Here is a 15,291-nt window from a genome sequence, read left to right as displayed (position 1 = left end):
TCAACTCTTTCAAGCATGAGCATTAGCATAAGCACATGCAGACTGACACTTTCTGTGAGGCACACACTCAAACAGCTGCATGGACAAATGAGCAAACACACAAACAGAGCAATACACACATACAAATTATAAATTCAACAGTGAAGTTGCTATTGCCATGGATACACTTCACCATGGTAACAGCAGAAGGGTACCTGTAACAGTGGGTCCAATTGATTTAGTTTTTCTGCATGCATTTGTGTTTTTTTGTGTGTTTTTGCTCATGCATTTTTGAGTATGTGTGTGCGTTTTTGCTATCAGATAAGCAGCGTGCAGAGTTGACCCAGCAGCACACAGAGTGGAGCAGGCAGATGACCCAGAGACACATGCAGCAGATAGAAGACCTGCAGGCTCAGCTACAGGCACACACACAAATGATGGCCCTGCAACAGGTAACACGCAATTCACCACAAAGCACACACACAATAGCTATCCTCTATGACAACATCACCAGGTAAATGAATGTTTCAACGCTGAATCCTTCAGTTCATTAATATTGATCAAGTGTGCTGACTGTTTGCTTGTATGTGCTCATATATGCGTTTAGGATTTGAAGCAGCAGAACCAGTACCAGGTGTTTGAGCGACAGCTGGATGAAAGTCGCTGTGCCATGCTGGAGCTGCAGAGAGAAAACACAGCTCTAAAGAAGCAATTAAAAGAAAAGTAAGAAAAAGAAAAGTGCATGTATTTCAACATTTATGAGACCTCAGGGTGCTGAATCTAGCTGGTATTTTAATTATCAGTCCATGGACAAATTTTTTTCATTTTAAATTTTGATTAAAGGTAAAAAAAAAAAAAAAAAAAGTGAAAATTTGTCAGTGCTTTTCTACATCCACGAGAAAGTTTACCAAATGGTGGATTTTCCTAATTAACAATCTAAACCCAAAGATAACTACCGCGCTGCCATCTGTAAGAAAACATTTTAAGGTTCAACACTGACGATGGCCCAATGACTGAGGACCTTCAAAGAAAATGGCAAAGCATCTTATCTTTACATGTAAATATCCTCAAATTTGTTATTTATACTTGAAATCTGTATAAATTGAGTAATCAATAATCAACTGAGTTTGCAATTAATTTTTTGCTGACATATTTGTTTCTGAGACTCTCATCCATAGTTTGAAGTATGAAACAACAACAACAACAAATGGCTAGTTTTGGTATCTCAGCACAAAAACTGCAGAAAAGGGTAACTACCTCTAGTAGACAGTGACAAATCTAGCCAACAACGGCTCAAAGGCTCAAATGGTATATCTGTAATTGCAGTGCCTATAAAAAGTATTCACCCCCTTGGATGTTTTACTTATTAATTAATTCTATAAATTAACCATGGTCAATATGATTTAGCTTTTTTACAGAAAAATACACAATAAACTCTTTATTGTCAAAGTGAAAACAAAATTTCTACAAAGCAAGTTAAACAAAGATATGTAAGGAGAAACAAGTGATTACATGAATAGTCATGCCCTTTAAAGTGACTGACCTAATCTAACAGAGGTCCAGCCAGTTGGTGCTAGTACCCTCACATTAAGTGAGATGGGATCACCTGAGTGCAGTAAATGTGTCTCAAATTATTGTAGTATAAAGAAACCTGTGTCTAGAAGGTCCAGTAACTGGTTTATTGGTATTCCTAGCTAATTTTACACCATGATAACAAAAGAACACTCCAAGCAACACAGAGAAAAGGTTATTGAAAAGTACAAGTCAGAGGATTGATGCAAAAACATTTCCAAGGCACCAAACATCCCCCAGAGTTCAGTTAAATCTATCATCAACCTGGAAGATGGTCTCTCCCATCTCAGCTTCAGCAGCAACACCAGCTTCTTCAGTAATCAAAGCTTTATGAGAGAGTGGAAAAGAGGAAGCCACTGTTGAAGAAAAACTCATATTAAATCTTGACTAGAGTTTGCCAACACACATGTGGGAGACTCCATGGTCAAATGGAAGAACGTTCTTTGGTCTGATGAGACCAAAATGGTGCTTTTTGGCCATTAGACAAGATGCTTTGTTTGGTGGGCACCAATCACTGCACATCACCATAAACACACCATCCCCACTGTGAAGCAGGGTGGTGGCAGCATCATGCTGTGGGGATGCTTCTCAGAAGCCGGCCCTGGAAGGCTTGTAAAGGTATGGGGTAAAATGAATGGCGAAATATAGGAAAATCCAGCAGGAAGATCTTATTAAGTATGTAGAAGAACTATGGCTTGGGAGAAGTTTTATTTTCCAGTAAGACAATGACCAGAAGCACACAGGGAAAGTTACACAGGAATAGTTTAAGGACAACAAGGTGAATGTTCTGGAGTGGCCAATTCAAAGCCCAGACCTCAATCCACTGGACTGGACTTGAAAAAGGCTGCTCACTGCCGATCCCTGTGCAACCTGACAGAGCTTGAGCAGTTTTGCAAAGAAGAATGGAGTAAAATTGTAGTGTCCAGATGTGCAAGCCTGATTGAGGCCTACCCACACAGACTCAGTGCTGCGATTTCTGCCAAAGGTGCATCTACTAAATACTGACTTGGTGGGGGCTAATATCCCTTTAAAGCCAGATACCTCAAATAATAGCCCGGAAATTCTATTTTTTTGGAAACTGAGAAGTTTATTTAGCCTTGTACTGAAATCCAAAAAAATGAAAACTTGCCATAAAATTTCACATATATATATATATATATATATATATATCTATAGTATCACATTTGACACATTAGGAATTATTTGCATCTGATTATCCACTGGAGAGAATTTTTTTTATCATTTATCTGATGTATTCAAAAAAATTTAAAGGAAATTATTGATCATGTTGATTAGACAGAGCTCTTTCAAAATTGCATTTTAAGTATGGTATAATTGTCTTTAAAGAGATATTTATGCAATCACTTATTCTACATATTTAATTGACATTACTTTGTAGAAATCAGTTTCACTATGACATTAAACAGGTCTTTTGTAATCCTTATATTAATAATTTATTTATTATTATTTATTTATTTAAGGTTAATTTAATAGGGACGGATACAATAAACATAGACAACTGAGAACAGGCATCCCATGCAAGTATCATAGTGTTTGTAGCGAATGCTAATTTGCAACACCCGTCCCTAGAAGGGCTTTTGTACGAATAAAAAACTAAAATGGTTGATTAAAAAGGGAAAAAATGACAAGGTACAATAGAGACAGTGAAAAACACATTAAACAATGTTACAGAAAATCAGACGTGAGAGCAGCTCTGTTGCTGAAATAACCAGGATTTGGTAGCTCTCTTAAAGGTGGTGAAGTTTGTGATACATTTCAGGTGTTCAGGTAGAGAACTCCAGAATTTCACTCCTTTCACAGAGGATGCAGTCTGAGCAAATTATGTTTTGCAAAATGAAATGACACAGTTTCCATTTGATGCTGCTCTGGTGGATCTGCTGCAGCTCTGTAGTCTCCTTAAATATGTGCAGAGAAGTGGAGGAGCAAGTCCATTTAAGCCTTTAAACACAAACTTTACATTGTGGGAATTAATAAAATTACTAAAACTTAAGATCTTGTATTTGTTTAAAACATGGCAGTGATGGTGTCTAATTTATTTATTTTTTAACCAGGATTTTCAGAGCTCGGTTGTAGAGACACTCTAAGGGTTTGATCACTGACTGATTTGTTTGGGATAATAAATAACACAAATCAGAATAAACACAACTCTGACACCCTCAATGAATACTATGACTCATTCTGATCACAGATGGCACATTTTATTTATTTATTTATTCAGTTTAAAATTTCCCTGTGTTTTAATACAGCAATTGGTAAAACAAACAGCTCATATTTATACAGATATGTTTGATTTTTTCTTCATCTTGTAGCTTAGAAATGACTGGCCCATTAATACACTTAAGCCATTGCCATATGTACTACACATCTGACAATGTTCTACACTGATGTGTTTTTCCTATTGCTGTTAATTTGACCTTGCACTTTTTTCATCCCTCCTCCCTATATCTACCGTCCCTCCTCAGGTCTGTGCAGATCAATCCTCAGACTGAACATAAAGAAGAAGAAAGTGTTGAACTGCACAAAAAGAGAGATGCCCAGCTGGAGGAAGAAGCACAACGTCTGAAGGAGGAAGTGGAGAAACTGAGGGTGGAGATGGAGAAACTGGAGGAGTCTCAGAAACACTGGGAGGAGAAGAAAGAGGAGGATGGGAAAGAGGAGGAGATGGACGAGGAGAAGAGAAAGGAGCGGGAGGAGGAGAAGGTGAGGGAGGAGGTAGAGGAAATCAAGAGGGAGCACAAGAAGGAGATGCAGAGTTTGGTGTGTGAATACAGCAGCGCCCAATCGCACCTGCAGGCTCGCATCGTGGCCTTGGAGAACGAGTGAGTAGAGGACAGACACGTGGAAGCATGCCAAGTTTATCACGGATAAACACTCTGTGATGCAAAAACAGGTGTAGGAGAAAGGTGTGTGTTTGTGTATATGATTTAACTGCAGGCTGCGTGAGCGGGAGGAACGCTGCAGGAGAAGGGAGCCCCGGTGTGATGATCTGCAGCTGGGGAGACTTCAGGAGAGACTGACAGAGAGGGACCAACTTATCAAACGATTAGTGGTGAGAGCAAACTAACTACAACACAAACACAAACGTACCTTAACATGTTTACCTCTGTCCCCAATCCTGCCAAAGACCAAAACCAACATTTGATCCTGCTTAAGAAAGAGTGGAAGTCTGATGAAAGACATACAGAAAATACAATGACATGTCAACCTATTGCACTGTGTGCTCCAACATCATAGCCCCTTTTACAAATGCTCATCACCCCTAAAGTCGACCCTTAATTGTCTGGTTTGGCTGCATTTATGATGACAAATGGCAAAATTAAACCCAAACTTTACCAGGACTTTTCATGTCAGCCCGATGATGAAATTATTCAGCCATATTCTTTTGACATCAGTGTCAGGGTGGGAAACTCTAAAAACATTATAATGTTGGGTTGTGATATTTCAGCTGAGTTTCATGCAAATGTGGGGATTCTGACCATTGAAAAGGAAGTTTATACAGTAAGCAGTGGATACTAAAAATCTTTAGAGAGATCAGATAAAATAGATTAAAGCTACAGTTAGCATTATTTATGTGTGATTACCACAGAAACAATAGAGAAAGGCTTTCAATAATCAACGATACTGTATAAACACTAATTAAATTTGAATATATTCATTTAATGGGCCCTCCCCTAGAACATTTTGAGGTTTAACACTATTTCCTAGGTGTTGTTTATACACTTATTTGTCATGAATTTGTGCTTCTTTTTTGTGAAGGAAAAGGCCTATTTGGTTTAAATACCAGCCTATATGTCTGGCCACCTACATGAATTTTAAGACCAGTGTCATCATTCACAGTCTAATGCTAATGACAGAACTTTACTTTTGATTATCCAGATTTTAACATGATGGGAAGATTTACTTTAAAATTATGTTTTTCCCTTGATGTGGAGACGGTTTTATTGTGCAGTAAATCTCATTACTACAGTGTTTTTGTGGACCTGTGTTCTCATATAGATGGAGATTGTTTTCAAAATGTTGCTGTCTAAACGTGAAACTATTTTAAAACGGAAAACGAAGCAGAACGTTGTCATGTAAACAAGGCCTTTGGTATGTGTTTGTTTTTAACCAAATTAACATGGACATTAAAGCATTATATTAATGCAAATAAGTGATACAGACAGAAGGCTGGAAGAAAAACTGATAAAATAGCACTGTCCTTCAGCTGCCTTCATGCAGCTCTCATGTTGTCTGTCCGCTCCTGCAGAGTTCAGATCATTCCTTGTATCGGGTTGTGGGTAGCCAGATTACAGGGTCAGAGAGATTATAACTTTATGTGGATTGTGTGCATGTCATGTGATCCAGACTCAATCTGGCAACTTTAGTATCCTGAGTCAAACCTTCAAAACGTATAATTTTGTGTCTAAGAATTTGCCTTTTTATAGTTGAGCCATGAAAATTATGGGGGTTTCCTGGGAGAGATGACAAAACTGGAGGTGTTTGAGACAGGGCCCAAAATGAATGTCGAAACCAGGGATAAACGGGACTGTTGGCAGATATGGTCCAGGAGTCTTGATGTTAACAGGCTGAAGCTATCTGCACTCATTGGTAGCAGCATTGAAAGGGTCACGGTGTATAAATATCTTGGTATGTTGCTGCATGAATCATTTACATTTAAGCACCATATTGAATGTCTTATTGGCAAACTTCAGCATAACATGACTGGACATGCCAACAATCTTATGCATCAACATCCATGCAGAGCTGGACTACTGAACCTTACCAAACTCTCTCTTCTGGCTGTCTAATGCTACAAGTCCTGCAGGTTTACTCTGAATTTGGTACATCTGCTTTTAGCTTTTATGCCCCTGAAATGTAGAATAATTGACAGTCTCAAGATTGACACTCTTGCTTGACAATTGGATGATCTTAAACCATTTCACTAAAGTGTGTAATTGTTTTAGAGATTTATTTTTGTGGCAGTGAATAGAGTTGGAGACAGGGTTGAATGCTGGAGAGGAACTGAAGGTCGGACTTGAACCCGGGCTGCCCACACGCATGGAGCACGACCAAACCGCTAGGCCATCTGTACCCTGTAATTGTTTTAACTGAGTGTCATCCTTTTGTAGTTTGCCTTAATTGTGCTTTTTTAAACCTCAGTGTCACGGTGAACGAAGAAAACCTATATGATTTTTTAGATTTAAATAAAAGTTGTATATCGCTGGTATCGGGACAAAACATTGTATCACTAAAATCACCACTATCAGGGAAAGAAAAAAGGATGTATTTTTCAATAATTGAACACCAAATGGTCATAGTCAGGATCTTTTGGGCAATGTGTTTGCTTTAAAATTGGTTAAAAGCTACTGACGAATGCAAAGAGTGACCTATAGCACTGATTTATCAAAAAAAATAAAATCATGGTAAATGGAGATACAAGGTTTTTGCCATACACCAGCGATATGTAAATAAAGGTTTAAATAAATAAATCAGTGCAGACGTTACTCAAAAACAAGTTGTTTTTGATGCTTGCACAGCCTTAATAATTATTTCATTAGGTGAGGAGTCCCTTTTTTCCCAGCCTTGTATAAGCTATTAAAAAATACTGTGCTTATAGTACATAGTGCAGGGCAGTGGTCTTAACCTCAACATTGTGGACAAAAGCTGCAGCTCACTTTATGTTTTATTGTTTTAATCTATTTGGGAGCAGGTAAATTCCTTAGCTCAACTGTAGAAGGGAAATGGGCAACAAACTGCATTGATGATAGAATGACATGAAGATAACAGTGGATCTTGAAGATACACTTGCATGATTCATGATTCATTGTTAGCACAGATAAATCCATTTATTATAGCAAGTCTTTCCTATCATGTCAGTGGTTGGCAAACATCATTTAACCAGGAAGTGGCTGAATGCTAATGTTAGCTGCGATGTGATGCTAGCTAAAGGGCTAACAAAGATGTTTTTTCCACATAAAAAGTGGCCCATCTCTCTCTCTGGGTTTTCAGTATCCTCCTTATAGTTGCCACTCTCTGGTAAAGATAAAGTGCATGACATCACAGGAAGATGACAGCTATGTGGAGTTGTCAGGCATTGATGTGCAACTGGTGTGACCTTTATTCAAGAAGCTGCTACAAACTGAATTATACATCTAAGCTTTGCAGACTCTGCTCCCCAGAAGTTATTTCCCCTCTTTTTCATACTCTGAAATATCCGGTTATGCACAACAATTCTGTGCTTTACATGATGTTAAAAAGGTTGATTAGTTGTGTTAGTCCATCTAAAAGTGGACTTTTAAAAACAGGGAAACATGTAAGTCTGACTGAAATCATAACAAGCTGAATTTATTGAGGTTGGAGTGCCATACCTAGTTAATGCAACTGAGGAATTACTTTTGAATGCATACACCTCAGTCAGTCCTAAACTGGCCTAGGAGTTCTGTGCACTTCCACAGTACCCATGCTGGGGAAGTCAAACAGCATAAATGCAGAAGCAAGCCAGAAGAAGAACATGAGAAATGTGTAAACATTGCAAGTGCAAAGGCATGAACCAAGTGTTTTGAGGCAGATAAGACAGTTTTTGGTGTGTCATATGTGAGTGAAAGGATTAAAGGGACTGGCTTAAATGTGCTTGTTAACTTGTTCATTTGGTATAAGACATAATAGGTCCTGGGCAGGATAGCCTTAACTTTTGTAGGAAGTGACAGGAGTGCAAGTGTTAAAGAGGCTGTATGATAAGCATTGTTTTACTTACTTTAGCCTCAGGTTTCATCGTGAATTCCCTATAAACAGAAGTCTTTGAGGTACATTTTCATTTGAAAGTACTCCATCAAACATTAGACTGTATTTTGTTCTGCACTGAAAAAAGACTAGGTTCTAGATTGATGTCGCATTAAAGAAACAATTGATACCTTATTTTAGTCAACTGTTTCAAAGTTCTCTATATACACTCCTGCTGTGATGAAATCTGACCAGAGGACCCAATGTGCATCATTCTGCTGCTGAAAATAGTCCAAAGCATAGGCACTCTTAACTCCTTTTATTTTCTGATAAAAAGGCAGCAATAGCAGCTGTTATGAGAAATGAACAGTATTTTTGGGGGGACTCAACTTGAAGGAGTTGAATATTTAGTTGAAACAAATGGGCTATGTGTTGACAGTAAAGGCAGTCAGAAAACTGAAAGACTGAAGCACACATTTTTATTGTTGACAGCTGGACAAGTATATATAGCATAAAGTCTGAAAGGGAGGTTTCTGTGTGACAGACACAGGGAGAAAACAGAAATGTGTGTTTTTATTGTTCTGTGTTTTCATATCAGCTAGCTTTCCCCCAGAAAAGTCAAGTTTAAGTTTATTTGTTATATAAAACATTCAAAAAACTCAATTGAACAAAATTTAGAACTTTTTAAACCATTGCTTTGGGGTAGGTGTCACATAAAGTGAATTACAAACAGCCTCTTTTACATTTTTCACCGCGAGAGTTACAGTGAGTGATACCTTGAATGCTTAAAGGACATCAGGATAGGTTTGCAAAGTTGCATCCAGGAAATGTTTCCACTTTTAGATGTTATGAAAATCAACTGTTATTTGTACTGGTGACTTTGTGTGTAAGATGCTTGAAGCTGTGATACTCCCTAGTTAGCGTAAGTTGTGTGTAAACAATCCCCCAAAACACTGTAATTTGGTTAAAAAACCTCCCAAAAGGTTGTCAAAATTGTAAACATATCCATTTAAAAGTAAGATCAGGTGAAATAAGCCTGTGAGGTGGAATCTTAGAAATTCCTGGAGTCATTTCTAAGAGTTTTGAGCTAGAGATCATGTGAAACAGTTTTTTATAAAAAAGGACTGATTTCAATAAATGTGGTGTTCTTAACCACCAAACCCCTACTCCAGATGGAGCCGTGCCTTCATAAATCATCTGAAATCAAACATGCGTAGGAGAATTTCACATTTCTTTAGAAGTGTCCTCTGCCAGGGTGTGCGTCTGCCATCTGTGTGGCATGAGGCAGCTCAGCAAAACAAGTTTACCCTCCAGACACTGTGCTTACACAAAAGCAACAACACCAACTGTGAATGAGGCCAATGAAAGTCCTTCCTCATCCTCCTTCCCTCCAGGAAGAGAGGCATCAGCTGCAGCTCCACCCTCCTGTTGCTGGGGACAACAGTACCCTCAGGCTTCGTGACAGCAAGTCCCGCCCCGGGAGCACCACGCCAACCATGAGGGTGAGTTTGTCTATTCTGTTCAGACACAAATGTTTTCATCAGAGCCGGACGCCCTCCAGCCAGAAGTGCTTGCTGGGATAGAGCCAGTTTCTCCCTCGATAGAACGCCAAAGTCCCTGTGTCCATCACTCTGCCACTCAATGCAATCAGTTTGTCATTTACAGATGAAGCCTTAGTTAAAGACTGTTTGTTCTTCCTGAAAACCATTTGTTCAAATTTAAATCTTTAATTTTTCACAGTAAGATAGAGGGAGTAGCTTTTCACAGTGCCAGTCCTTTAATAATCCTCACTGCAGGGGACATAAATCAGACAGTCTTTGGTAAATTAAATCCAAAAGTTTTCTCAGATATGATCAAAACAAAAGAAAAAAATACAAAGTAACACAAAGTAACATGGAACAGCTTCAAAAAACATCCTCTGAATACTGATATCTACAGCACAACAAAGACATTTTTTACGTTTACATTTAATAAAGTAGTCATTAAATCAAGGACAAAGCATGATGAGGAACTAGTCACGATGGGTTGTACCTAGGATTATGAGCCATATCAAAATGGAATCATGTTTCATAAACTAGAGCATCTCTGCTGTTAAAGTCACATTTTGAGGCAGAAATAAATTATGAAAAAAAAAGTAGTTTTCAATTATATGTTACAAAGTGGTTTACAATGTATAAGAGTTCAACAATAAGCAAAGCAATGTATGAATAAAGCCAGTTGGAAGGATATAGAAATGATAGACATGGATTTACAGATTCCAGCTTTGATAGGTAATGGAGACCAGACAGAAACTATAAAACAGGGAATAGATCCAATTAAAACACACTTTACATTGAACGTTTGGGATAAGGTCATAAAGAAATACAAACTACAAATAATACAAATAATTTTGACCCTAGTAGTTTGTGGTTTTAGTGAAGTAACCTTTTTTCTGTGTGCAAAGTAAAATAATGTAAGCATCCAAAACAAAACTAAGGTGTTTGGAAAAGCTGTGTTAAAAACTCTCCACTCTGTTTAACAGCACTTTGGAAATATTTGAGAAAAACTGAACTTGTGATAGGGGGCTAATCATTTTGTCCTCGAGTGTATATCATGTTCATATTTATGGGCTTAAGTAGAACAAACATTACATAGTGTCGCTAAGATGAAGCGTGTCACCATTCATGTTACTACTGCTAAAACGGGTCTATACACAATTTAATCCTGGATAAGACCTCTGACCTTTCTCCCTGTTTAATGTATGAAATGTTGCTAGTTCAGTGGTTCTCAACTGGTGGGTTGGGACCAAAAAGTTGGACGCAAAACTCTTTCCAGTAGGTGGCCAGGGCCAGAAAAAAATGTGGCAAAAAGTCAATGTAAATACTATTTATAATTTATAAGTTGGAGTTTTATACTCCATATTTGTATTATTCATTGTCTTTAATTACATGCTCTTAAGTACACTTCGTTTATTTGTCCTCTATTTCTATTGTGTTATTGTCGCCAATGGCCTTCTTTGTTTACACCACTTTGCTGCTGTAAATTTTGGAATTTGCCCTCGTGGGACTAATAAAGGAATATCTTAAACTAGTGTACTAAGGCCCTAAGTGGGCATACAGTATATTCATACATTTATTTTTTAAGTTGGCCTACCAGTAAGTTTTAGTATTTGTCTCAAGATTTCTGGTTTTCTCAAGGTAATGAGGAAATTCCTAGAGAAATAACCAAATTTCCATGCTTACTCAAGGAATACGATCAATCCATACATGTCATTCTGTAATGATGTGCTTTTTTAAACAAACTTGTTTTGTCCTGTCTGTTTGAACAATCATGTTTTGTTCCATTTGGGGTCCAAACTTCAACTTTTTCATTAAACAAATCTGAATGGCTGGAAATTTGGAAAAAATTGGGTCACGATTGGCAGTGGGTCCTGATGTCCGACCAGTTGAGAACTACTGGCCTAATGTAATGTTTGCAATGTAGTTATTTCATTTACATAGCTGTCAGACTTTTTATGAATAAAGTTGAATTAAAAAATCAAACTAAAACTGGAAATACGTTGTGCCAGCAAATTTCGGCACTTCAATCTGACAGAGATGGCGTCTCACATGAACGATCTGGGAGAGGGGCCGTCGGAGATGTAGGTTACAAACTGCAGCCACACTGTCTTGGAAAAAAGTGAAGTTGGAGTATGAAAAATGGTGAGAGCAAGATGATGGGAAAAAAGAAGAGGTAGTGGTTAATTGACTTGAGTGCTTTTGTAGTTGTCTGACTACTTATAGCACTTTTACACAACATTCATACACTGATGGCAGAGGGGGCTATGGAGAGGCCATCAGTATTAGCTAATCCCATTAAAATGCATCCATTCACATTTATACACCACAGACGCAGCAGTGAGAGCAAATTGTCTTGTAAGTTTAAGTGTGTCTTGCTTGAGGACACATCGCCATATGGTTTGTGTATTTTATCATTACTTTTAAAGCTCCTTCCTGTGAGAGGTTTTCAGCTTGGTATGAAAAAAAGTGAAATTAATATTGGCATGTTCATGTGCCTACAAGCAAAAATAAGTATCAGCAATAGGACTGGTTGTTTTGTATGGTTATTTTTAATGTATGTAACTGCTGCCACTGAGTAGGTGTCAGACAAGGCAATTAGCAGCACTTGGTCAAAACTGCAGAAATGATCAACAACACAATTGACCTATCAAGACAACAGGGATTTTATAGTTGAAATATAATTTTTGTATGTAAAGGGGGCAAAATTAGCGTAGAGAAACCATACAGTTGTATTAATAGGGGTTACTAAGGTAGAAAAAAATCACTTACAGTACCTTTAAAAGACAGGGAAATTACCATTGCAACACTACCCATTGGTTTTGAATGTTTGACTTTGCAATTATGGACATTGTAAGCTTTGTTTATTAAGTGCTAGTAGCAACCAAAATTGAATAAGAGATGTCATCAGGCAAACTAGACATAATAGATCAAGTAAAGTGGAGTCAGTGTTTTTTTTTTTTTTAACCTTTATTATGCAGCCTATTCCGTCTTTCAGTTAGTCCTCAAAAATGGCGCAGGTACAAGACATCTTGAAAAAAGTTTTAGGTCAATGATACTTTAATATACATTTTGTGTTGTTTTTTTTTTTTTTTTTTTAACTAGCAGAGGAATCGTGCTGAGTCTCCTCCTCGGGTCACCAGCGTCTCCAGTGCCAGTGCTTACGACAGGAGTCTCTTCCTCCCCCACTCTTCATCATCGTCCTCATCCTCTGTCCACCAGCACTCCTCCTCCACCCTTCCTCACCAGTCGTCCTCTCACCCTCAGACCTCCCCCCGCTACTCAACGTCCTCTCTTCCACACAAGCACACCTCGCTCTCCCTCAGCCAACAGTCCTCCCCCTCCCTCCCTCGCTCCACCAGAACCCGGACCTCCTGCATCCCTCCCACCCCTGCACCTACCGCCCCACTACCTGTCTGCCCCTCATCGCAGACAGGAATTCGCTATGTGTCGCCCTCCTGCCAGTCCCATTCAATAAGGTATGAATATTTAACTAGCTAAACTGATACCACAAATGTTGGAAATGTTGCCAACTTTTAGCTGTATCATTATAGAGATATATGTATAACAGTCAACCTCTTTTGAAAAGACCAGAGGATTCTTCACATACTGTTAACTTTACAAAACAAAGGTACAAAAATAACACCCTCATGTTTAAAAAAAGTACAGTATGACCATACAAATAACTCTTGGGTTTGGTTTTAAATAATTTCATTACAGCAACGTCTGATAGAAAGAGGAAGTTCAAGTTTTAAGAAAAAGTCTAGATTTTCCGGCAAATATTTATCAATTTGTCAACCAGGCCTAATGTGCACTCGTGCCGAAGACACCCAACAACCTATTTAAAAATAAAACATTTCTCATCAGTGCATTGTAGCTTAAGCCTTTCCTTATTTAAGCAGATAAAATTTAGAATTTCAGTCCTCTTGTTTTATCTCACTGGTGTGCTAATTCTACACTCGTCTATTGATCCTTAAGGAGCTAGATTGCTAACACTCTAATTTAAGATAAAGATAACTGATGAGTGTTTAGCTTTCTTAGTGTTTCTACTTCCATCAGTCTGCAGGCCCACACTCAATATTATCTTTTTTTTTTTTAAGTGTGTGATCATGTTTCTTCTGCTTTTTCTAGGGGCCCGTACCTGGAGCAGAGGGGGACAGAGGGGCTAAAACAGGAGTGGTTCACCAAATACTTCTCCTTTTGAGCACAAAACAAACTAAAACACACACACACATATACACAAAAACACACCGACTTCAAGTACATTTATTCATATACAGTTCATTGCTTCTTATACATCCGTTTGCTTCCCACATACACACAAACACACACAGACATAAACACATCGACAAACATGGGCTCATCACCAGCAAGGCCATCTCAGACATTGCCTCAAAGCTCAACCAAAAAGTGCTTCTCGAACACATGCCTGACCTCGTCTCTGAACAAAGGTCTGCTGGATCTTGTTTGTATAGTTTGGAATGTCTCCATATCTTTTTTTAAATTATTATTTTAATCTGTCTTCCTTTTTTAAAGACAAACAAAATACAACCTCTGCTCCAGGCTCATCATAAGATTATTCCAGGCAAGTGTACATTTCTTCCAGTGAACAAAGAGACTCTTTGAGTATGGAAGCATTCGACGTATTCAACCAAGATCCTCGTCAAAATGGACACACACGAACCACCGTACCAAAATGAAGCTTGTCTCAATGCAAAAATGTATGATAATCTTAATGGACAAATTGAATAAAATATTTTGTTTTTGTAAGTGCCTCTTCTTTTTGTACTCATGTTAAAAAAATCTGATGTTATTGGGCCTCATTCACTAATATCTTCACATTTTTCTCACATTTGTTTCAAGAAAGTGTATTTCTAAGTTCCATGACATGTTCTTTATTGAATTCTTCTGTTTTCTTCAACTGATAAATGCCATGTGCTTGTAAAGCTGAAAACTCATGCACATTTTTCCTAGTAAGCATAGGGAAGTGCCCCTTTAATGCCCATTTAAGAGCATGAGAGTGCAAGTAGAAAAAATAGATGCATCAGCGAATACACTATAATTATCCACCATCTTTCCTATGATCATAGCACTAAGACAACAAAGGCTTTTCAATGATCTATGAATAGTTTTTCTATGTTTTAAGTTTTACTTTAAGCCCTTATTCAGTGTATTTTAGCTTTTAGTTTGTCCAAATTTTGAAAATCCTCTACAGCACACAGGCCAAACTCCTGACAGGTTTGCTCTGAAAAACAAAAAACACTCTGGTTCCCAAGAGAAGGTCTTTTGGTAAGAAAAAAATGAGCAGGGTTCATCAATTAAACATTTAAAATCAGGGTAAATTTCTGACAGCAACATATCTTTTTCCCAGGTTGGTCTGGGTGGGTGAGCTTTTCTGAGATACACGTAGAAGGAGCTCCAAGGAAAAAAGGTTATGAACCACTGGTAAAACACTTTGACATCATTAATGAGATTGTTAGTTTTT

General features: G+C 38.0%; 1 protein-coding gene across 4 annotated transcripts in view; it reads left to right on the top strand.

Moving 5' to 3' along the window:
• fam184b (family with sequence similarity 184 member B) overlaps positions 1 to 14,542 on the top strand; it is a 37,812-nt gene extending 23,270 nt beyond the window's left edge. For 2 of the 4 annotated variants that reach the window (XM_041784891.1, XM_041784887.1), the window contains 7 exons: positions 301 to 431; positions 587 to 702; positions 4,035 to 4,391; positions 4,495 to 4,621; positions 9,666 to 9,773; positions 12,912 to 13,285; positions 13,938 to 14,542. In XM_041784891.1, the coding sequence (XP_041640825.1) occupies positions 301 to 431; positions 587 to 702; positions 4,035 to 4,391; positions 4,495 to 4,621; positions 9,666 to 9,773; positions 12,912 to 13,285; positions 13,938 to 14,010 (1,286 nt within the window). In that variant the 3' untranslated portion in view covers positions 14,011 to 14,542. The remainder of the gene's footprint in view (positions 1 to 300; positions 432 to 586; positions 703 to 4,034; positions 4,392 to 4,494; positions 4,622 to 9,665; positions 9,774 to 12,911; positions 13,286 to 13,937) is intronic. The other 2 variants (XM_041784890.1, XM_041784888.1) reach the window with 2 other exon arrangements.
• The last annotated feature ends 749 nt before the right edge of the window (positions 14,543 to 15,291 follow it).

Source organism: Cheilinus undulatus, linkage group 4 (genome assembly GCF_018320785.1).
Source record: "Cheilinus undulatus linkage group 4, ASM1832078v1, whole genome shotgun sequence".
In the NCBI taxonomy this organism is placed as follows: domain Eukaryota; kingdom Metazoa; phylum Chordata; class Actinopteri; order Labriformes; family Labridae; genus Cheilinus; species Cheilinus undulatus.
Note: the sequence above shows the minus strand (reverse complement) of the source record. Positions and strands in the feature narration are given on the sequence as shown.